We start from the raw sequence: 25,052 nt of genomic DNA on the forward strand, positions 1-25,052 counted from the left end.
GTATTACACACATTGAATCATAAACATAATTTATATATATATTTATATACATATTGTATGTACATATGTGAATTAAGTTTATATTAGTATGATTGTTTTATAATCCCGTTTGACTGTTCTGTACCTTGTTTGATCTGTGTAGAGGAACAACTTTCTTAGCTGTCATTTTGAGAAAGGATTAATTTTGTAATGAATACTGGGCAAAAGCAGACCTCCAGTTTAAAAGAATAACTAGTAAAATGCCAAGATAAAAGTAGAAATTGTGATAAGTACTTTGACTTTTTACATACTTTATAAAAAGAACTGACTTTTAATACAAATGTGTATTTAGTATTTATATGCTGTAGGGTTTAGCCTTAAAAAAAAAAAAATCTTAATTTTGTTGTTTCAGTTGAAAATCATCTTTGGTTGCAAGGGTATATAAAGGATAAAATCCACTTGGAAATCAGGGAAAGATCAGAGGATTGATTCTTTTCTATCCTGCAGGCATGTTTTTCAGAAGGCTAATGAAAAACTCATGAAGATTCTTTTAGAAGTTGTGAAGACAACTGCAGCAATGGAGGAGACGATTGGTCAGCATGTCCTTGGGTTACTGGATCGTTCTGGGAAAGTCCAGGCTTCCAAACAAGCTGGATGGGACACTGAGACAGAGGAGTCAATAAAACCCTGCATCCGTGTGGGGTATGAAAAAGGTATTGATTTTATGGGTTTAAATTTTATAAGAAGTATCATTTTCATGTTTTAATGATATATTTAAATACTCTTAATTTTGATATTTTAAATTAAACTTTTTCTAAGGAAAAACCCCTCACAGCCTATTTTTCATTTGAATGCATATGACATCTCTGCTTAAGATGACGTATATCATCTTAAACGGACATTTCAGGAGGGTTTTTTTCAGATATCTTGAGCAACATTGCAGGAGTTGTCTGGGTCATGCCCCACACCCATTACAACTCACATCTAGGGTCCTGTTGCAAAGGTTGCAACAGAATGGGAAAGATTGAGAGGTCAAGAAAAAAATAAGTTTCTGTTGATGGAGACAAAGAGAATGAAACATAGCTCCATGGCATCTTGTACCACTTACACTCTCCGGTGTATGTATGGGAATGGGAGCTAGTGTCAAGGGCTGTATCTCCAGCAGTGCACTTGAGGTCCAGAGGTATGTTGCTGGTCACTGAGGGCAGCTGGCAGGGGACAAGCCTGTGTATGTGTGCTTGTGGACTTCATTAGCTTCCTAAAGAAGTGTTTGCATGCAAATCCCATTTGGACACAGTTCCAAGAACTTCTCAGCTGCCAACACTTCCCCATCAGCTGTTTCCAGGAGTGCTGGCTGGCACAAGACTAAAGGAGTATTTTGATGTTATAGTTAGTTGCATATCAGTGACAAAGAACTCTGCTGGGCTCTGTTTATTTTCTTGTGACTGCACCAGCATAGTGTCTGTCCATTTCTCATTTGGGCAAGAATAGGTGCTTGATTGTATTGCCATTTAGGTACCACTAAGGTTGTGCACATGCATCCTGGATCTTGGCTAGAATTTTAACTACTAGGAATGAGAAAAGGAACTCTAAGTCAAATGCTACATTTCAGTATTAAGAAAGTGTCTATTACAGGATAATAATACAGCTGGTAAATGAACTTTACCTCTTTCTTTCAAAATGTAGATTATTGCATATTATTGAAATCCCCAGACTGGTTTTAAATATAGGTCACATTAAGCCTTGGGGCAAGTTGAGAAAGGTTGTATGAATTTGCAGCACAGAGACATCTTCAGCTGATCACTCAAAAGGTTATCTGCAGTGAAATGTGTAAAGTTGTAGTCAAAAAATTTCTGAAGTTTTCAAGTTAACAGTACTTCTTTACTGCTGTTTCATTAAAAAAGTAACTTTTGTTTTCAACACATTTCACTATATTTAGTAGTGAGAAAAATCATCATTTGGAACTTCAGGCTTTTGAGGCTTTGCCTTTTTCCTCACATAGCAAATTGGATAACTAAGCTTCTGAACTTACTTTTTGATGCATTCACTTTTTTTGCCAGCTCCTGCTCATCAGTCTGTATACTTGTATGTGTCACTAATTATTGTCATTAACAATTCTTAATATAGATTACTTGCATTACAGATATGTAGCAAAACACAGTTAAAAAGTACTTTTATTTGTCATTTTGACCTATCCCTGGCTTTCATGATGCTACTGTCTAAAGACACAACATGCCCTATAATTGGAATGATTTGATAATTTCTTGCAAAGTCTTCTTTCTGATGAAAGAGGACTCTTCAGGTAGAAAAAACTCTATTCCATTCTGCTAGTGATGAGGTTTGACTGTTTCGACTTGTGTTTGCTATTAGTGTGTTTTGAAGAGGTATGTAAAGTTTCACTGTCCTGTAAGAAAGCAGGTATCTGTTCTTGTAATGCCTCTCCTTGGTACAGAGCAGCATTAGAGCTGCACACTTACCATTTGTTTATTCACTATCCTTTTTGCATGTCTCTTTACATTCAGAAATAACAATAAAGGAAGGAGCAACCAAAGTAAAAAGTGAAAATTAAAGAAGAGTTAAGCTTACAGTAGCTAAAATGGCTGAATGGATTGTTTGTAATGTATTTCTGGAGCTGTATTCACAGTTCTGTTTTGCTCTCAAAATGATATTGCAGCATCCTTTCTGTCACTGGGGTCATGCATAGTAATAGTTGTACTGTTCCATCAGCTAAAGTATTTGGTATTTCTTCAGATGGAATTAGATGGCCAATTCTGTTAGTGTTTTCAGCAATGGGACTCCTGTTATTCATTTTCTATACTAACACTAAATGGCTTGAGAGGACAAATTTTAAAATTTTTCCCTGTTATTTTATGGAAGTAAGAAATATATAGACAGTTTTTGTTTGTTTTTTTAAACTGTGCATGTTACTGTATTTTCTAGTACCCACCCAAACAGGTCTTCCTTTTTAATTACTTAGGAAGTCTGCAGGAATAAATTTATACTAATAAAAATCTAATAATACAGTAGTAAGATAATGTGTTTATTGAAGTGAATTCTCTGACCTTCTGAACATCATCCATATGTATTGACAAGTAAAACTCAGTTTACTGCTTTTGCTGAGTTTCAGCATTTTTAAAAGCTGAATCATTAAGGTCATATACTTATAACCACACCTGATTTATGGAGCACATTTATAGAGGGACATTGACTAGGTTATCTGCAAGCACTAGATTTAATTTCTAGAAGAGTGAGTAAAGTTCAAATTTCAGTCATAAAACATGTCACTGGAAGTGAATGGCCATTTGTGCACAGTAATCTGGTGAGTTTTCTTGGGTTGCAGGACTGCAGTAATGCAGGTTGCTCTGGAGAAGCCTGCAAGGTTATGGCATTCCTTGAATATTAAACCCCTTTGCCTGCCTTCTGAGCTACTTATTTCTGAGCAGTGTACCAGAAAAAAAGGTAGTAAATAATAAAAAAAACAAAACACTGCACTGCTACAAGACTGATTTTTTGTTTTCAATTTGTAGCCCCTAAGCTTAATTCCTAAGTGGAATCACAGGAGTAAAGTGAGATACTGGTTCTACATGATGCAAAATAGGTATTGCTTCATAAATGTCAGTTGGCAGCTCATAAACAACTTCTGTATCTGAAACTTCTGAGCAAGCACTTTCCTAAAGATTTAGTGGGCTGTGACATCTGATGTGCTGAACTGCATGCTCCGTGGCAAAGTAAAGAATATAAACCTTTGTTTTTTCAGTTGATTTTTTTTTTTCATTATGAGGAGGGAGTTTACACAGAGATGATAGTTTTGTTTAAGTCAGTTATATTCTATTTATTATTTTGTATTGACTGAAAAACAAAATTTCAGAACAGAAGAATTTGATTTAGTTCTCTGAGGGTGAGAGACTAAATACCCATATAAGGATGAACAAAATGTGGATTAGACATTAAGCTGCCAGGGGTGATTAATGAGACTGGACAATGTTTCTATTTCTTGTTTTCACCACTGAAAATCATGTGGAAAGATGCTGTATTAAGCTGCTGTGGCCTAAGACCATTTTGAGGGGAATTTTTTATTTTTTACTGTGCAGTTAGGAAGACATTTAAGGTGAATTTGTGTTATTAACTTCTGCTTTGTTGAAACTGTAATATGGTTGTGTACATTTATTATTTGGGTTGCCAACCACATTGTATAAACAGAATTATTACAAGTTGTTTTTACATTTGATACTTTTGGGGGGTTTTGTTACCTTTGAGATTACTAGAGTTTCTGTGTGCCAAATTATACTTTTGGTGACAACTCACTTTTTCTTTCCTCATTTTTTATATTTATGTTTCGGGCAAATTATGATGTTTTGTTTTGAGATATTTCATATAACAAAATGATGTTTTAATGTTGATTTATTTTGTATTTGCCAAAAAGAAATGGAAGCAAATTACAAAAGAATTGTCATAATCAAAACAGGAATTTTAACTCTTCTTATGAGTTAATGGAGGCCTGTTGGTACTGTTTTGGTCACTGGCAAGAAGAAATAATAATATTAGTGAGATTATTAATGTAAAAGACATATTCTTTTATACCTGGCTTTTAAAAATTACATTCTGAGCTGCCATCAGTGTTTTTAAGGTTTTTTTCAGAAGTTTCTAGACAGCCAGTTCAGATGATTTTGCAACCAACTGCACATTTCTGCAGTCATTTTGTATAATCTTTGTTTTTGTATTTTACACACAATCATCATTGCACAATTCAGATGTACCTCTTAAGCAAATAATTTACTGAAATAGAAGGGTGACAGACCTGAATTATGGGTGAAACCTGAGAAGGAAAACCAGAACGTTACCTAGATGATTTGTACTCCATCAGGAAAGATTAGATTGTGCAATAACTAATATGTCATTGTTTTATCTTGTTTATAGCTGTGCTACTGTACTGTGGGCTTTTATTTTGTGAGATCTCTGACGCTAAGCAGGGTCTTACCTGGTCAGTTCTTAAGATGTGTGCCCTCCAAAGAGCATCAGGTGCTGCAGTAAGTGTGTTGGTGGCTCAGTAGGGAATATATTTTCCTTCAACTCAGTCTTTAACCAATACTTTGGCACAGCATTTGGAAATACTTATGCTGCTCGATGTCCATCTCAAATGAAGGTCCTTTCTACTCTGAGGATATTAAAGCTTCTGCATCACTATTGATGTTTTGAAACACCCAAACTCAGCCCAAATTTGGGTGGTAAGACATCAAAATGCTATCAAATAAAAAAAGCGGAATTGTTAATTTTGCAGCCTTCCTTATACTGCAGGGGGATGGAATATTAGGGTGTTGTGGGAAAGCTTTTATTGTCTATAAACCCATTTAGTGTGCTGGCAGAAAATGACTGCTAGCCACTGGTAGGGTGATTCCACATAAACAGGAGTTTATGACTGACGTTCCAAAGTGCAGTACTCAAAAGTGCTTTGAAATCCTGTGTAGATGAAAGGTGCCATGTGAATGTATCTTGTATCCATCTGGTTATTCATTCTATTCATGCATATAGTGTGCTTCTGTTTTTTCCCTTTGAAGTGTGAAAACAGTTTGCAACATTATACCCCACATATCTAAAAGGAGATATGAAACAGTAATAATACAGCTAGATGAAAAAAGTTACTAAATGCATCTGCATTTGAAAAATCTTAGCAATTTTAAGAGAAAAGTAAACCAAGTGAAACCTTCCTTAATTAAAATCATTATAGATTAGTTTGTTGTGTATGGGTCATATATATGGCTGCAAATATTATTATTGTCAGAATACTTGCAGGTAGGAATGTATCTTAAGTACACCAGGTGGTTAATCATGTTGCAGCTTGTTACAAAAAAGCTAAAAACAAACCTCAAAACTAGAATCTGACTTGCATGATAGGTTCAAACAACATCAACAAGAGTATTCATATTGTTATATGACTGCCAGTATTATTTGCCTGCCTGGTTAGGAGGCAAAAACAACAAGACCTAACTATGTTTTTAAAGGCAATTTGTGAGATTGACCTGTTGTAATTTCAGTTCCATTTTTGTAGCTAAACAAACTGTTCTAGTTCAGCAGTCACAATTCGTGGAGTAACCAGGAACTTGAATTCAAAGATAACCCAGTATTGCAACTTCATTGCTTAACAGGCATTGACTATTCTTAATTCATTTAAGGAACATGCTGCTGTTCCTGAAAAATAAGATATTTTTAAGAAAATCCTTAGCAAAAACATCTAAGTGTTAAAAAAAAATGCATCATACCAACATATTTATTTAAAATATGTTCCAGAAAGGTGCTTCATTCAAAAAATAAAAGTCATTTTAAAAAACCCTTTGCAGTAGCATTTAGTTCTGACATTTCAGATCTGTCAGTCTAAGGACATAACACTTATTTTTTTTTGAAAGGCTTTATCAATAATAGTTTCTACTGTCACAATATACCTACTGTATTGTTCTTTCATACCAAAAGTGTGATTTTAAAATATCTCAAGACCTCGCTTTCAGTTGCATTGCTTAAATACAGCCTTGAATTCTAAATATGGCAAATTTTCTGTTTTCTAGATGAATTGTTATCTGCCTAATACCATAGGCAAACCTAGTGTGACTGGCTTTTCAGAAATAGTGGATAATGTCCTTAAATGGAATCAGACCTCAGGAAGATTGAGAAGTAGGCAGGTGCCAGGTGGCCCAGCAGCACAAACAGTTGCAGTCCTGCTGCACTGTACTTTGTTCAGCTACCCATTTTTGTAAATTTTCAGTTCACTAATAACCATGCTGAATATTGTTGTTCTGTATTCCAGTTTGTTTGTCCTAAGAAGCCGTCTGAATTGCATGCATGCCTTTCCTTTTACTCACTTGAGTTTGATTCACTGACTTGAACAGTTTTGTGTTAATGTGTAGTAACATAATTGGGAGTTGGTGAAACAGGGACTGACAGTCTGGTTTTGGTTTTGTTTGGGGTTTTCTAACTGATTTCTATTTTAAAGACAATCTGGGAAGTATTATTGCAAGTTATTCCAAGTAGTAAGGTTTACTGATTGTAACAAAGGTTTGAAGATGAGCATCAGAGCCCCTAAGCATACTGAAAGTATGTCTAAAATATTGCCTGTTAATATCTCCTTTTCTCTTTCACTTCGGCTTCTTTTTAATTAACACATTGTTTGTCTTGTTTGTGTGAGTTTTAGTATGCAGTATTTCCCTTTCTGTTTTTGTGACTAAGATGAGTATTTTAATCATTTTTGGACTTGTCTTTCATACTGTAACTCAGTTGTATGGTTTTTCATGTTTGCAGTTGCTAAGAGTATGTGTGAAAAGGTAACTGTTTTTTTTTTTTTTTCCTCAGAGTCCTGTTCCTTATATCATGGTAGTAGTATGGGAGATGATGATATTAACATGTGGTCAGGAGCAGCAGGTGAAGGATTGCTGAGCCAACATCTTGCAGAAAGTGGGATGGAAATAGATCCTGAAAATGAAGAGCTCATTCTGAATATTAGTTCTCGACTGCAGGCAGCTGTTGAAAAGCTTCTGGAAGCTATCAATGAAACTTCAAATCAGGTGAGGTGATTTAATAGAGCAGCACATTAAACTTCGTGTCTCAATTGGACTTTTTTCTTCATTTTTCTTATAATTGTGTTTTCGTAAGTCTAAAACCCATAGGTTCATTTTGACAGCTGTAACAATGCTTCAGGTGCCTCCACCCAAAAAAAGACTGCTCCAGCGTGACTTTATTGATAAATTCACTTTCCTACTAGAAATCTGCTTTGATCTGCAGAGGAAGCCTGAATTTGGACATTCTTACCAATCTAGGGCAGTCTGTCATTGCTCTTACGGATCCTACAGCATTCTGCTGCAGCTGTTATCAGACAGTGTCTGAGGTGTCAGAGCACACAGAGCTTGTGAAAATGGAGGATTAAGGGGAACAGTGTCTAGTTCTCTTGAAGAACATTTTAGTCAATTGACTGGCCAAAAAGGTGGAGCTTTCCTGCTGTGTCTTCCAACTATGATTTAAACAGGGCCAGTTAAACACATATCCACCTTGCTATCAGAAAAGGAGTCTGCACTCCAGCATTTATGTGAGGTATGTGATTCAGAAATAGTATCCAGAAAAGAGGCAGTTTGCTATTGGAGTACTTTGTATGGTGGGATGTTAGTTGCTGTCTGGAGTACTTCCTTGTTAACTGAAATAGGAACTATATACCTAGGTCAGTTCAAATCACACTGCTTTTATAATGTGCTTTACTTTCAGATAGTGCACATTACAGTTTGAAGGTGTCAAAGTATTTTCCTTGATAGCTTTGTAGCTGAGACTTTGCCAATATCAGCAACAGAGTTACGATTCAAGCAAATACAGACACCTTTTCTTCATTAATATCTATTATTCAAAGGTGGATTTATCCCTAATGATCATATATGTTTGGCTTTTTTTTCTTAAGTTAATTAAAAATTGTTCTGTTTATATAAATATAATAAATAATATAAATATTGACCTCTCTGGCTGTTCTGTAGGGGGGCTTTGCAAGCATTCAAGCTTGTCTGCTTTGCAATGTCTGCTTCCTGGATTATATACAGTTCTTGTATATACCACGGATACATAGGTGACTTGAAAATTGTTTTTAAATATTTAGAAACTGACTCCTTTATTCTTTTCTAGCCAGCGATATTTTTATAATCTAAAACTGGTTATGGGCAGAAAAAGTTATAACCTTTCCTCTAATCAGTTGTGTTTTGTGTACAGACATGCACCCATTTCTTCAAATAAACTTAAAAGAGTCAGAGAAAACCTGGCAAAATCTTCAAAGTAACTGTATGAGACCTGTCTGAACACACACTTTCAGACCTGAAGTGCAGTTTGAAACTTGAGGCAAGGCATACAGTGGGTGTATTAATTCAAATTCCACCTGCTGTTATGTATAGGTAAATAAACTGGGCCACTCCCCTGAACTCTTTCAGTTGGGAGATACAAGCAGGAAGCCTTTAAACCAGCAGAGTTTCAGAAAGCTCTTCCTGTTGAATTAACTCCAGCAACAAGGATGAATGCAAATAATGACATACCTGTATTTTTCTTTAATTTGCTGTAGTGGAGTTGGAAAAATTTTAGCTTCAGTTTTGTTAGCTTGTTTGTCTGCTGCAGCGTTCCTGTGCAGGTAGAAGAAAATTCTACTTCCTTGCCTTGGAAATTACTTGCCAGTTGCTATTGGAAGATTTCTGTTGCTTTTTCAATTGAAACTTCTCTAAGAAGGATTTTTAGGAGGGACCATATGAAGTTTTCCTGTACATCTTTGTTTGGGATTAATGCACCCCTGAATTACGCAGCTTGAAAAGTGAACTGAGGCTTCCTACAGATCCTGAGTAGGTTTGTCACCGGCTGTGCTGATATGTCTCTTCAGACTGTTAAATGCACGTGTTCTGCTACAAATTCCTGTCAGAAATTTCTAAAGCCAGCCTAGCTAGTGCAAAATACCCACGGGACAGTTGAGAAGACAGCAAGAGCAATATTTTTTGGAATGGATTCTTACCGTACCTACTGGGCATCTAATCTGTTTAATGGTTTGTGGACTGAAGGCCAAGAAGAGGATATATATGAGGTTGAATCTCGTGTGCCTTTACCATACCCTTTTCCTTTCACTGAACACTTGGATGAGAATAATTCTGTAGTTGTAAATACTTCAATTTTTCACTTCAGCCACAAAAAAAATGGGCACATTTTAAAAGTTGTCTCTAAAATCTCGTTGCCTACACCTCCCTATTCAGTAAGTATACAAGTTTTTAAAAGAAATTAAGCTTAAACAGAAGAAAATGCCGTGAAAAATTATATGAACTTATTGTTAAAAGTTTAGTGCTGGCAGGCCCTTTTCTTAATCAGTTTTCAGTGGGCACTGAAAAAACCTTAATTATACAATTCTCTAGTCATTTCTAACGTAAGAAATTTATCAGACACAGAAAAATGTTAAATTCCAGATATTTGAGATCTCCTTTTAAAGCACTTCAGTATTACTAATTGCATTTCATTTTTCTCACTGAGAATAATTCACAGTGGGGGAGAGATTGCAGTCAAAGTTGTTCCCTCTTAGCTTTGGTGCACTGACTAGTAACAGTAACCAGCACAAGCTGGCAGCTTGCTTGAAGTGATCTTGTGGAGAAATTGTTGATCTTAAAAAATCATGTTTGTGTTTGTACTTCTTTTTGGTTTTGCCCTGTGATATTTTTAGTAATAGTTTGAGTTGTTATTACTGCAAAAAGATGGAGAATAGTTTTTATTCTGAGTTTTAACTGGAATATTTCATGCATTTCAGAAGGCCACATTTACAGTTGTCTATGTACAGTAAATCTATCATATATTTCCCTTTTATCTGAGGTGGGTTTTTCATTAAGCACTTGCAAATAAAAGCATAAAGTAAGGGTGCTTTGTGATTTTTAAAAGTATCTCAAACCAGTGCAGATAGTTTCAGTATTTAGACTTAATTTAGACTTTAGTATTATATTATTCTTTAACCCCTGTCAGAATAAATAATTAACATGAACATGTTAATGATGCCCATCTGAAAAGGAATGCTGTAGAAAAGATAAAAGAAAAAGAAAAAAGAAAAATAAAATAAATGGAGTATTTAAATTCAGTGTATTATAAAAGAGAATGTATTTATTACTCTTAGATTTTCTTTTCAAAATGTAAGTGGATAATTTTGTGTGCACTGTTCTATTTAATGTTCCTTAACACATTTCTGAGCTTTTAAAGCAAACTCCTCATATTCATGATCTTAGTGGGACTTAGTGAGAAAGCTTTTATTTTTTAAGAAATGGAGAGACAGAATAATTTATGGTAACTGTAGATGTTACAGATACCTTTTAAATATCTGGCAATAACCAGAATATTAAAAAGTAAAAAAAAAACAAAACCAAAGGTGCAGAAACCATGTTATTTCATTCTCTGACATCTATTGTTCTTACTCAAACTAAATTGTCTTATTTTGAATACAAGCCACACAAAAAATTCACGCAGACTTCAGGTCTAACATTTTGTGTTTGTGTCCCTCAGAGGTGACTGTAGACTATAAATGTTAATAGTTGACAAGTAAAGATTTTGATAATTGATTTCAGTTTGAAGTTATCTTAGATGGACATTTTGTGTAATCTAAACTTCTAAACAATGCTTAATCTTTATGCATTATTTTACTTTTTAAATTCTAATTTTAATTAGTTTTGAAATTATCATTTTAGATACATCTAAACTGTAAATATGCAATTTAATGTGACATGGTTTTCTAGTACTTCAGGACAGTAGCACAGTGAAACTGTGCTGCATCTGTGTCAGTACAAGTTAAATATTAACCCACCCGACAAGTGGAGAAGAATAAAAAAAAATCCTTAGTAGTCCTGCTAGGTTGACACTGTTGGAAGAAGCAATGCTTTACTGCCTTGTTGGTTGAAATGTGCAATACTCAGAAAATTCACATTTTCTTGGTATTCTCATCAATCTTTGTGTTAAGGAGAAAAAGAGGTGAAGCACCATTTCAGTCCATATTTAATAAGACTTCTGTGAGTTTTTTTACAAAGTTTCTTTAGCAATTCTAAGTGTATGGTGGGTGGTAGCTTACTGGTATTTAGTGCAAAACTCACGAGTAAACAAAGGTGAATCTAGTGTAAACTCATAAATCAGGAGTTACCGGAACAAAGACACGGATTTAGCCAGGTGGCTCATGAAGTTCACTCTACTTACAAAGCCTGTTTGCTTAGACTTTTATAAGTTAGTCTTCATCTTGTACTCTGCAAATGAGTGATCAAAAGAGATTTTATTAAATGTCTAGTGAAGTTACGTGAGGCTTCCCATCACACTGTAAAGCAACTGTGAATTAAGTAGGAATGATAGGTGTTCATCTCATTTCTGTAATTTTTTTCCTGTGACAGCTTGAACATGCTAAAATTACTCAGACAGAACTCATGCGAGAGTCCTTCAAGAAGCAACAAGAGGCCACAGAATTTATCAGGTATCAGGAAGAGCTACAAGAACGTCTCAATGAGGAAACCAAAGCCAGAGAGCAGTTGGCTTTGGAGCTTAGCAAAGCTGAAGGTGAGTAGCATTTTTGATGAATTGTTGGACTTTGCACCTGCTTGCTTATTAATTGTGTAAAGAAATTGCAAATTTGATCAATTTCTTAGCAAATTTTAGAATGTTATCAGTCCTTTGTATAGGTATGGACATGATGACCTCTGGAGGTTTCTACCAACATCAACCACACTGTGATTCTGTTTCCCAATTTTGATTCAGATTGTTGGAAAATATACATGGCAATATTAAAAATAATAGGTTGTGTATGCGTTTGGATCCTCAAAATTAATTTATTTCATCATAACATTTGTTTGTGCAAGTTTAAATGTTAACAACTTAAAATCATAAATAGTTGAGGCTGGAAGGCACCTCTGGAAATCAACATATTCCTGCCCCTTGCTCAAAGCAAGATCAGATAGAGCAGCTTGCCTAGGACCGTATTCAGTCAAGTTTTGAATGTCCACAGCCTCTCTGAGTGGCTGTTCTAGTGACCAGCATCAGTGAGGGGAAAGGGAAAAAAACCCAAACTTGCTTTCATATGTTGAAATGCAGTTTCCCACATTTCAGTTTGTGCCTGCTGTCTCTTGACCTTGACACAGAATCTTTACTCTGGATGTGATTATATGGTGGTGGTATGCTTCAGTTTGCACTGTTTAAAGTGATCTTTTAAAAAGTGTATTTGCAACTGCATTAAAGAATCAGTTAAAAATTGTAGGGTCTTACAACAGAAGAAATCTAATAATCTATTCTGATATCAGGAAAACATGTTCAAATCAGACAGACACAATGATGCAAAAAACACCTGCTCTATAGATAGGATCGCTGTAGTAGTAAGCAGGGAGATATTTTTGATAGTTTTGAAGCTCAGCACACATCATTGTTTTAAAGAGGGAGCACAGAGTGAGGTTTGATAGTCAAATGTTACGCCTGGAGAATGCTACTCTGCCAGGCTTCCTCTTCTTTTTACACATACAGATAATCCATTGTGATTTCACCTGCTATTAATAGCTGGGGCACACATAAGCTGAAAAGCAGTGCAGGTTTATAAGCCATGTGTCTAAAATGTGTGAGGGACAGTTGGTGGCCTGTCAGTTCATACAGCAGAAATGTGTGTCAGCAACAGCAGTACTGGCTGCAACATTTCAGTAGCTTTAGCAAATCCAGAAAGGATGAAAATTTATTTCAGGGGGAATAGATTAAAATCTGAAATACACATTGCTACTTTTTGTTTCTTCTTTTTTTTAAAGATTAAATTAAGAGTGAAAAAAGATTGTTTGGAACACATCTTAACATGCAAAAATATGAAGAACTCTTCCACAAGATATAAATGACCTGGGAATTTATATTCTATTTCAGAATGTAGGCAGCTATATGTTGCTGCTTTCTTTGGAGGAATATATTTTGTCTTGATAAAAATTTTATTCAGAAATCTTCAATAATAAAGTAAAAATTCCATATATTAGGACAAAATAGCTGTGTTGATTTTGTTCATGAACAGTTCTAGAATATAAGAGACAGAATTAGATGTTAGTTTTAGCCCTTGATAAATACATTGCACAGTTGTAAGTTAGGTGCATTTGAAATGAATGCATTTTTAAATGTCTTGCACCTTTTTTGTTGATGTTGGTATAACAAAACAAAGATGTCATAGAAGTCTCTATTTGATTTCTGCCCATTGAACCGAGTTGTGAGCATACTCTGACAAACTACATTCTTTTATCGAATTCCTTAGGTAGATATGCAGAACAATGTCTTAGTTCATTATACATCTGATGGTACTCTGTCTTCTCTTGAGATTAAATGTGTCATTTGTGATCATTTCTTTCTTATCACAAAAACTGCTGCAGCTGAGACATTTTCAAACCTCTCGTGTTTTACTGGTGTCAGATATGACTTATCTGATGTGATAGAAAAGCTAATGTAAATTTGTTCACTGAACTCTGACAATTTTCATTACATCTCAAAAAAAAAAAAAAACCAAAAAAACTGGCAGAGGTAAATACCACAATGTGTGATTTTAGCAGACTTCGTAACTTTTATATGGGAGTGTGCATTCTATTTAACCTGGGAATGCCCTCTCAACTTCAAATCTGTTAAGTATTCATTGTGAACAGCATCTGATATGGTGGGAATAACCACTGGAGTTTGTATTGTTTCAAAGTTTTGAAATGTTACAAATTATGTTACTCATTCAGTATTTTCTGTTTCAATATCCAGTCCTATATGTGTGTGTTCTCTGTGAATTCAAATCTGGGGAAAAAAAGATGGGTCTACATGGTTAACAAATGAAAATACTTTTATTCTACGTTCTCAGGGTAGGGTAATATCCATTTTAATACTGACTCAAGACTGGACTTATAGTAATTTATACTGAATTTATTTATATTTCGTATTTCTCCTGTGTTTATTACATACATATTTTTTCCTTAGCTTTGGAGTTCCTCTTTGCTCCAGAGGTTTTGTACTGAGTAAAACTTGAGAGCTATATTTGGTGTTCTGGTATCTTGCCTGTAATTTGTCCATCATGAAAGGATAGCAAGGACAGGAGTAGAAATTGTCAGGTGTTGAGCATCTAACATACATGTGCATGCCTGTCAGAATACAATAGTGACTTCAACAAGAAAAAAATTGATTTTGATTGTCTATTAAATCTGCCTCCAAACTGATGTTTTACAGGCCTCATTGATGGTTATGCAGATGAGAAAGCGTTTCTGGAAAAACAACTCCAGGAAAAAATAGATGTAATTGACCATCTAGAGCAAGAGCTGCTGTGTACAGGTAACAAATTGCAGGAGTTAGAGGCTGAACAGCAGCAGGTCCAGGAAGAAAAGGAATTACTCTCCAGACAGAAGGACGCCATGAGAGCAGAGGCGGGGCCAGTAGAGCAGCGTATGTATTCATCACAATCTTTCTATGAGATTTGCTTATACTTCCAAATAAAATAATAACTAGTCTTGGCAAAGGCTTCTCCCCATTGCATTTGTGATTGTTAATAAAAATGTGAAAGGGCCACCTGTGATATTTTCACACCTATTGCCTAATGTTAGCATGAGAACTTTCCTTGATTTTTCAACAGGAGGTGACTGAATTTTTATAAGTATTGAGAAGTTACAGTTGTTCTTTAAGCCAGAAAAAGCTTTATCTGCAAAAATCTGCTTTTATATAGATCAACACTGGAGATAGAATAGCAACAATGGGTAAAAATACGTCTAAATACTTTCCAAACAGATTTAAAGACAGACTAGGAAGCATACCTACCAGAACATGACTGCATTACATGTGATGACTGTATTTATTTAAATCACAGAAGATAAACTTTTCTAATAAATTCCTCTTTCAGGGAAGAATAGCACAACAGTTGCATGATAAGGAAAGCCTTTTATCTACCAATAATGAAAACTTTCAGCCCTGATGGTGAAAATTTCAGATATATGCCATGTCAATGTAATCTAACTAACTGCTTACTCAAAAAAAAGCATTTACCCTCATGAAGTAAATGTGTCTTTTAATTCTTCCTTAAACCAGTAACTGAAATTAATATTTCATGTTTGAGAGGGGAAGAAAATTAGAACACTAGTGTTTTAAGAAATACTGATCTTTCAAGGATTGCAGTGCTTACACTGTAAATAGCAGGATAAAGTTACTGTTTTATTTAATTTCTAGACATTTATTCCAATTTATAATGTTGCCATTTTTAGAGATTGCACATCTTGTGTATCTGCAATTTCCTGCAATTTTCTGTAACAACAAAATTTTAAGAACAATCTGCTGCTTCTTACACTGTAATAAAGAAGATCCTTGTCTATGATGCTACTTTAGTTAATTTTTGTATGGTTCAGGCTTCTAAATATATTAAAAGTTATTTTCATGTTTAAGAGCTGTAAGGATAAGCAATTCTATAAATATGAGTAGGTACTTATATCATGCATACCAGAATAACTTGTCACATTCCCTAAGTTATCTCAACAACTTTGTCATTAAATGCCACATCTATCTTTGGCTTCATTTTCTCTTACATTGTTGCACCACAAGAAAACTATAGCTGGCATGTGAATTACTTTGCTTCTTTTTTTTGTTTTCTCTCTCTCTATTCTCCTAGGCTTAGTAGATGCTGCAATCGATGCAGCTTCCCAAGCAGGTGTGTTTGTATGTTGCATGGCCAATCTGTAACTGGGTGGAAGACTTACACGTACTGACATTGTTAATCAGGATTATTGGGCTTTTGGCTTACTGATGTTACTTGTAATTCTTACTGGCCTGCAGCTTTGATGTTGTTTTTCATACTCAGTTCTACATTTTGCTAACAACATTTCTTATAATTTCTAAACATAATGAGCAAATTCATCAATAACCATCATCTTATTCACCTATGAATTACAGTTACTTAGATGGTATTTGAGAGATATTTTTGTAGTCTTTTATTTCTTTTTATTTCTAAATACAGCTGAGTGATACACTGTGATAATTAAACATCTTATTATATTGGTATATAATGGTTACCTAGAAATGAGAATTGGTTAAATATGATGTAAGATGATGGTGCCTGAAGGATCTTTCTTCTCTAGTGAAAGTAAATTTTATTGTTTCTGTCTATAAATATCAATCCTGTTTTTAAGGTTCTCCAAAAGTAAGTGCACTTTGTCGCTTGGGTTTTACCTCAAGGGGTTCGTACGGTTATTTAATAGGCATTTCAGTGGGCTGTGGCTTAAGAGTCTTAGAGTGGTTTGGGGCTTTCCTGTATATGTGCTTGCTGGCTTTTTCATAATGACTCAAAATTGGGCATTCATGCAGTCACTGATTTTGCAAGCTCCATTTGCAGGTCAGTAATTTTCCTCTCTGCCTGCCCAGCAACTTCGCTGAGTCTTTCAGTTATTTCCCTCAATTTATACATATCACATTAAATAATGAAGTTTGGGAGTGGATTGATTTTACTGGCTATGGGGATGAGAAGAGGGTTGGGTTTTCTGTGCATCACTTTTATCTCCTGTGCTGACTCTAGATGTGGTTTGACCCCATGCATTTTCTTTTTTCAATTTTTCAATTGTACAAAGGCCTTTTAATTGATGCGAAACTTAAGCAGGGAAATGATCTGATACAACTTCAGTAACAGTCCTTTGAAGACTACCTAAAGGATAGTAATTTTAATACAAATTTGCTTCAGTCACTATCATGATTATTTCTCAGAAGAAAATATATTTTCAAAAAAAGAAAAATAGTAAAAACCCAAGCCAGTTCACATCCTTCTGCAGATTACAGCATGGATACCTTGGGGAGTGGTTTTGCTTCATAACATTGCTTACTATTCACATCTAAAAGAAGTGATTTTATTATACTCAGAACTACTGGAGGAAACAGAAAAGCTAATGAAGGAAAAAATTGAAGTACAACGTCAAGCTGAAAAAGAGTATGATGACCTTCAGAAACAAGTTAAAGTCTTGGAAATTGACTTGGAAGAGCAGGTCAATCGTTTCATAGAGCTAGAACAAGAAAAAAATGCAGAACTAATGGACCTAAGGCAGCAAAACCAGGCCTTGGAGAAGCAGCTGGAGAAAACACGAAAATTTTTAGATGTAAGTATGGTAAAAGGCAGATATCCTGAAGGTGGGGAGTACTGCTGCTGAAGTTTGGCTCAGGGACAAATGCTAATTTTTTTCAGATTTTGAGCAAACATAGGCAGATGGTAGCAAACAAAGGCAGTGTTGTTGGTTCCAGTTTAATATTCCAAGAATTTAATAAAATTTTAAAAGTTGAAAATTAATTGAAAATGCTTGCTCTGTATTTCAAGCAATATATAGTTCTTTTTTTCTGTTGGGTTTTTGTAATATTTACCCATAGTTAATTTCTATTTTGAGTTTCTATTTATTCTACATTTATCAAAGATAAAAAGTAGGGAAGAAATCATAAAATATTTGGTTACTGTCATTTGTGTGGTATACCTGGAACAGAAGAAACAAACATGTCATTTGGTAAAAAATTACTTGACATGTCTCTGCTGTGCTGATTTTTTGATTAAAAATATGAAATCTATTGCCGCAAATGATAAAGATGTCAATGGTATCTCCAGTAGGTTCTGCTACCTTATAAATACTGACATTCCTGTTAACAGCCTCATATTAATGCAAGTTAGAAGTGGTGGCACTTAACTTGGATAGTTTTTAAATCAAATGGTGCATCCAGATAATTTCTTAACTTTCAGGAGCAAGCAATTGACCGAGAGCATGAGAGAGATGTATTCCAGCAAGAGATACAGAAGCTGGAACAGCAGCTTAAGGTTCCACAAAGGATTCAGCCTGTCAATGAACATCAAACCAGAGAGGTAACACATTTTATTACTTGTACTCAGTGAATATAAGTGACAAGTTGACTGCTGTTAAGATATTATAATGAAACTATTTTATGGTGTACCGACTCTGCATCCATATGCAAGCCAGGAAAGTAAGTGCCCTGAGATTGAATGTTTTGCAGGAAAGTGGTGGAACTGTGTTTTGGGGGTTTTGTTAGGCTGTTTGGTTTTGGTAGCAGACATACATAAACTTCTTGACTTTCAATAAGGCTCCGTCCTATAATTTGTCTTAGAAAATCCACTGTTCTCAGAAGTTCCTGGAAACATTCAAGACTATTTTAGCAATTTTACATGTTCTTATGGTTTTTTTTGACATCCTTTTTATAGCACAGGTACACCACTGAGGGAATCGACTTACTGAGGTTTAACACCTGAGATGTTGTAGCACTCTGTGTGTGTGCACCTGAACTTCCCCAGTGAAAGTCTGTTGGCACTGAAACAAGTGTAGTGACTGTAGCTCAAGGGAATCACAGAAAACACTTAGACTCAGTAAAATCAAAAAGTGCAAATACTGTCTATTACAATGCTTTTGCAGGTTTTGTTTGATGAACTGTTAGTCGATTAAATTACGCTTTACTTTTTGTAGGTTTTGTTGTCTGCTGCTTTTTGATCAAGGCTGATACTTTTGCATGATTTTCTTGCTTGATTTTCAGTATTAAAATGCCCTCTAGTGCATTAGACTGTCATTTTCAAATCAAAGGTCTTACTGGAGTAGTTCAGTTGCTGTAATTCAATTCTTAAATATTAGCAATATTGAGTATTCTTTATTATATGAAAGAGTGGAAGGTGTGTTTGAACTAGGTGACCTTTAGGATCCCTTCTAACCTAAACCATTTTATGATTCTAGGATATATTTTAGGACCACAGACAGTAATAGGACATAAATTGCTATATGTGAGATGAGCATGTCAAAGTACTCACATATTTGGAATTTACAGGTTTAGAATTGTGCTTTATTGGGTTTCTAAATAGATTTTAGTATAAAGGTTTGTATGAAATATGACATTGTTCAATCAGTACTATGGGATTGGTTGTCATCAGCCTCTGTGAACAATGAATTGTCTAGAATTAGCCAGGTACGTGTTAAAACATTACAGAGCAGTTCTACATCTATTTCCTTCTATATCTGTTGCCAAGAGTGTGCACATTCCTCTCCTGCTGGTATTTTGCACAAATGGAGGAAGGCTCTAGCACAATTAATTTTCCTGAATCCAGGATGTTTATTTTCAGTTTGTTTTGTTACATGTGTTCTTATTATTTGTGGCATGGATAGCATATGAATTCCTGGTTAAAATTCTCACATTAAAAAAAAAAAAAATTCTCCCAAGAAAAGTTTGGATTTGATAGCATAATAAAAATTGTCCTATTCATTCAGAACCTCTATGTAAAAATCATTCTGATTTATGTGTACATATACACATACATATATGTGTACACTCTTAAGCTGGCAGACATACTACAGTGGAAATTTAAAGCATGCTGTAAAATGAAAGACAGCTTTAACTGTGATTAAAATTTTGAGATGTGTACTTGATGTTTTTAAATTAGAATTTTTTAGTAGGTAGAAAGACAGTAAGATAATCCCTGCAAGCACCACAGATGTAGGAGATGGTTTAAATATAGGTGATGTTAAATGTGATATGCTAGAAATTATAGACAGGATTTTCAGTAAAGATTTACATTTATCTTATCCAATGCAGTACGTATTCTTACTATATAGTCTCTTTTGATGTCACAGTGTTCCTTGAAATATTTTGTAAATATATATATTTTCATTATTTATCATGCTTTTGAGAGAGTAGTTCTATTTTTTGTAGTTGGACATTTTTTAAAATCCTCTTCTGCTTTGAGTGAATGCCATGAGCATTTTCAGTTGATGACTAAATTTGTTTCTTACTGTTGTTTCAGCTTTGTCAACTTATTCCAGGGAGGGTTGTCATAAAGTCTGCTCTAGACTTGATTTTTATTTTTCCATTTCTCTCTCAGGACTTTTTTGAGGTCACTTCAGACTGTGATGTAACTCATGGATGGATAACGTCAGTAATACCATCCTGTCAGCTTTATGTTCTGGTCCTCTTCTCTCCTGTCTCTTGAAATGCTTTGAGTCTTCTACCTTTTGGCTACATCGTAACTTCCTAATTGTAAATACTGAAATCAGTTTCTTGAGTGGGACAAAGATTACTTTCCCTGTCTCTTGCTCAGTTACTCAAGTCTTATCTCTGTACATCATACAATGGATTTGTTATGCATCTTTTTGATCTGTAATTTCAATTAATAATTTCTGAGATACAGCTAGAAATGGATAGATATTACTATCTCTGCTACTTTAGTTAATCTTTTAAAATGTTGTTTCTGAGACACATGCATCTGACTTACTGAGATTCAGACTGTTTGTTTTGGATGGTTTGTCCCCCATAGAAAGTGAATTTGTTACATCCATGACATCTGTTTGGTCCCATTTAAGGAACAGAGAAAGAAAACAAACCTTCCTGTCCTTTGTGATTTAAGTATAGCTATTCTCTTCAATGTTAAAGATTCAGTGAGTTTTAAGATATTCCTGTATGTCACTAATCAGGTCCTTCTTTTGAATAATTTTGTCATGGATTTTTAGAACAGTGATTTTCCTCTGAGGCAAGTAGCATCTTGACCATACAGTCAAGACGTTCCATCCGTAGGTGTTAAAAGCTAAATGAGCTGCATAGGGATACTAACATGAGCTGCATAGGGATACTATGCTGCTTCCTTTTAACTGACTGCAGAGTCTGAAGGCTTCAGAAGGACCACATCAGACCTAGAGAGTAGGTGATATGGCACTGAACATAGCACTTCTGGAATAATGCTGTTTGTATTTCTTGGATGTAGTACCACAGTATTCTGACTGTACATTCTGTTTCACCTAAAGAGTAGGAGTTTCGTTATGGGAGAAAAAGAGGAATATTTTCTTCCTGTCAAAAATGCATGGTGTTGCTGTTGCTAGCAAACCCTTCCACTGCAGTACATTATAATAATCTTGCCATCTTGTCATCAGGTTGAACAGTTAACAAATCATCTCAAAGAAAAAACAGACAAATGCAGTGAGCTTTTGCTCTCTAAGGAGCAGCTTCAGAGAGATATACAAGAACGAAATGAAGAAATTGAGAAGCTAGAATGCAGGATAAGAGAACTGGAACAAGCCTTAATCATCAGTGCAGACCACTTGCAAAAGGTATTGCTTAGTTGAAATTTATCGAGGATTTGCTGCTTTTTTGTTTTCTTGAGACCAAAATAGTGTGTTCTTTTAATCTGATAACTATTAGTATTATTTCTGCTTATAGGTGGAGGAAAGGAAACAGTTTGGTACCATCATAGTAAAGGGAGAGTTACCTCTTGAAGTACAACTACAAGCTGAGCGAGAAGCTGTGGACAGAAAGGAAAAGGAGGTAAAATGCCTGTGAAAATTTCCATCTTTCCACTTATATTTTGGTTTGTTAGTTTTTGCTTTTTGTTGAGCTTAGTGAACTATACAGATTAATTTTTTACAGTTAGACAGCAGTCCAAATCCTTTTGAAATTCTCCCATGATCCATGAGGGTTGTTGTTCAGTGTTAACATTTATGATTTGCAAGAGTGTTTCTGAAATAAAAATTCAGAAACAATTAAGAAAAACTGATTTTTTTAGTGGTGTTTAAAATTCCATTCAGTTTAAGGACTCTGAATGTCACCAAATACGCATTCTTTTGATTGTGTGTAGCAAACCCATTTGCGGTAGGCATTGTACTGGAAATTTTGTAGCATTTAATTTTTAGTATGGCTTCCTACCACTCTTTTTCCTGCTCCTTTTATTGGAAACATAGGTCACGAATCTTGAGGAACAATTGGAGCAGTTTCGAGAGGAGCTAGAAAATAAAAATGAAGAAGTTCAGCAATTGCACATGCAGCTAGAAATTCAGCGGAAGGAGTCCACTACACACCTGCAGGAACTTGAGCAAGAGAACAAATTATTTAAGGTAACTGTGTAACAGAGAAGCCCAAAGATTTAGTCTCCACAGAAATAAGTTCTTTGAAAATGCCAAGACACCAAATTCTTTCTCTTTCTCAAGCATTCCATCATTCAATTTGCCAAAATATTAAAAAGCTCATGATTACTTATCATTCCATGAAATTTGTGCATTTTAATTCCTACACTTGAAATACTTGCACAAGAATATGCAGAAAATGCTAAGTACAACTTTAACATGCTTTTGGGGGTTTTTTTGGCAGGATGAAATGGAAATACTAGGACTAGCTCTCCAGAAATCTGAAGATGCTGCCATAAAGGACCATCATTTAGTGGCTGGGAGGCTTGCTCACATCATGCAAGAAAAGGATCAGGAAATATATCATCTTCATGAACAAATAGAAAAATTGCAACAGCAACTTGAAGTCACAACTGACAACAAGGTACATACTTCTAAAATCCTTCTCAGAGTCCTACTTTCTGCTGCTAGTTTGAAGGAAAAAAACCCTCTGTCCCCCACCAGTTGCCTTATCTTCTATTTCTGCCTTAATTTAAAAATGCAAATGCTTCAGTTTCAAGCAATGCTTTAAACCTAACCTCTTTTTCCTTTTTAGTCTTGTTTATGACAGATGTTTTTTTGCTTGCTTCTCTTTTTAATTATTCTCCCTTACTTCTGCTTGAGTTTTTGTCTTAAATTCTTCTTTATTCCTTGCTCTTCTAATGCTTCTGAATGTTTAATAGTATTTAGGTGGCCGGATTCAATCTCCACGTTCATTTTAGCATCTTCCCTCGCATGACTTACATGCAGTGTTGCGCTCCAGCGACATCTGCTGGATCATGTTAGGTTTTAATGCATTTTTAGCAGTTGAACTTTTGAGCTCCATGAGTTTGTGTGAATGCTTTGTTCTCCTACCAGTGTTGGCAACATCTTTTATCCAATTTCAAGCGTGGAGCTGCAAACAAAATGCTGTGTTTTATTACAAGTAGAGAGGAAGAAAGAAGCAGATTTATCTTTTATTTACTGAGCTTTAACACCTGTAGATTTCTGTTATTTTTCAGTTATGTGGCTTTTTTGATTATCAGCTTCATCTTCTTTTGGCTTGCTTTCATTTTATACAAATAAAAGACTCTGATATTTTCAGCAGCTGAATTTTGGATTCTGACTATTTTAAATGTCATTTATTAGTCATAACCTTTCACTCAAAAGCAAATTAAGAACAGGATTTCTGTTATGCCTTGGTAGCTGACTGAACATTTAGGCTAACATTCTACTAGGACATATTGAATCCACTAAAAAACTGACTGAGCTGGATAATTTTACTAAGTCTTTATGTTCAAAATTCAGTTATAGGGAAACTCAGTGAATAATGATGAAACTTTGAATTTGATTTAGGAAACTGGATTTAGGAAATAACATACTTCAAGAATCCAGAACATTTTTGCTCTATACGATGACACCAGAAATAGAGTTAGAGTTCTTGTCTTGAGAAAAATATCTAGGATTCAGTTATAATTCATTTTAATGAATTGGTTCTTCTCCTGTTACATGAAGGTTAATTTTCTTAATTTTCTTAATTTCATCCTCTGACGTATCTGGTTTTATTTTCCAGAACATTAAATAATTACTCTGCTTCATTATAGAGCATTATTATATCTTAATAGATTAATCTTAGGTTAATCCCTTTTCTAAGTCCCTTAGACATCTTCATCCCACTAAGTACTTTTCTTTTAATTACTGTATTTGCATTTTGTGAGCCTTTATTCCAGAAACTCTTATGCTGAGTTGATAGCAATCACCAGGATCACTGTGCTTTCTTCTGCCTGTGGCAGTGAGGTTGAAAATATATGATTTTCAAGGTCCCTTCTAACCCAAATCATTTTATGGTTTTATGACTTGTTCAGATTTTATTTAGTATTTTTGAGGCTGTGGATTTTTAAAATTAAGTTCTTGGTTAGCAAACCAGCCTTTCTAATTTATACAGTCACATTTAGTTTTGTACATATTATACTTACTACAACGTCATCTTACTATTCTACTTAACTAACTAAGCATTGTGAAGTATTAAGTGATAAAGGAAAAAACATGGCTATTTGTGTAATGAATTTCGTCATCTTTCATCTTTTCTGCATGTTTTTTTCATATTCAAGAAGACTCATTAGAGTTCTTACCTATTTCAGATACCATAACTGATTTTACTTTATTATATGTTTTCTCTGAATATTTTTGACATATATTCTTCTGCCTTCTGCATTTCCACCATAGAAGCACTGTTCACTTAAAAAAAATCCATTTTGTTTCTTAGCCTTACTGCTAATAATCTTGTCTGTCTTTATTTTATCTTTGCAAAGACAAATTGTTTGTCATTCTTCTATACTCAATTGAAATTTGCTTCCACTGCAATTTAACAAGTTTTTTTAGAAATTTTTATTCCTTTTGCTGAAACTTTTTTGTTTATTGAATTTAGAGTTCATCAACACCAGTCATTCCATTTTTTGTTTCTGCACATTTATTAGAAGCCAATATAAGTTGACTTCTCTTTTCTACATCATAAAATCATCACCTTCATATTTGATCAGTTACATAATTTTATAAATTTCTTGGAACTTTAATCCCCTTACACAACTGTAATTTAAAGTGTCTTTAGAAGTAATCTAGGAAAATATTATTCTTACTTTCCTCACGTTTTCATGAGTCTCTGATTTTTATTTGGATAGT

At 34.7% G+C, this 25,052-nt stretch overlaps 1 protein-coding gene across 6 annotated transcripts in view; it reads left to right on the forward strand.

The window, feature by feature from the left end:
• AKAP9 (A-kinase anchoring protein 9) overlaps positions 1-25,052 on the forward strand; it is a 105,292-nt gene that overhangs the window by 59,218 nt on the left and 21,022 nt on the right. For 5 of the 6 annotated variants that reach the window (XM_058833683.1, XM_058833681.1, XM_058833684.1 and 2 more), the window contains 11 exons: positions 487-692; positions 7,318-7,529; positions 11,877-12,039; positions 14,695-14,907; positions 16,118-16,156; positions 17,356-17,588; positions 18,215-18,334; positions 21,390-21,566; positions 21,676-21,780; positions 22,194-22,346; positions 22,600-22,779. In XM_058833683.1, coding sequence (XP_058689666.1) covers positions 487-692; positions 7,318-7,529; positions 11,877-12,039; positions 14,695-14,907; positions 16,118-16,156; positions 17,356-17,588; positions 18,215-18,334; positions 21,390-21,566; positions 21,676-21,780; positions 22,194-22,346; positions 22,600-22,779 — 1,801 coding nt within the window. The remainder of the gene's footprint in view (positions 1-486; positions 693-7,317; positions 7,530-11,876; positions 12,040-14,694; positions 14,908-16,117; positions 16,157-17,355; positions 17,589-18,214; positions 18,335-21,389; positions 21,567-21,675; positions 21,781-22,193; positions 22,347-22,599; positions 22,780-25,052) is intronic. The other variant, XM_058833682.1, reaches the window with a different exon arrangement.

Source organism: Poecile atricapillus, chromosome 2, assembly GCF_030490865.1.
Source record: "Poecile atricapillus isolate bPoeAtr1 chromosome 2, bPoeAtr1.hap1, whole genome shotgun sequence".
In the NCBI taxonomy this organism is placed as follows: Eukaryota; Metazoa; Chordata; class Aves; order Passeriformes; family Paridae; genus Poecile; species Poecile atricapillus.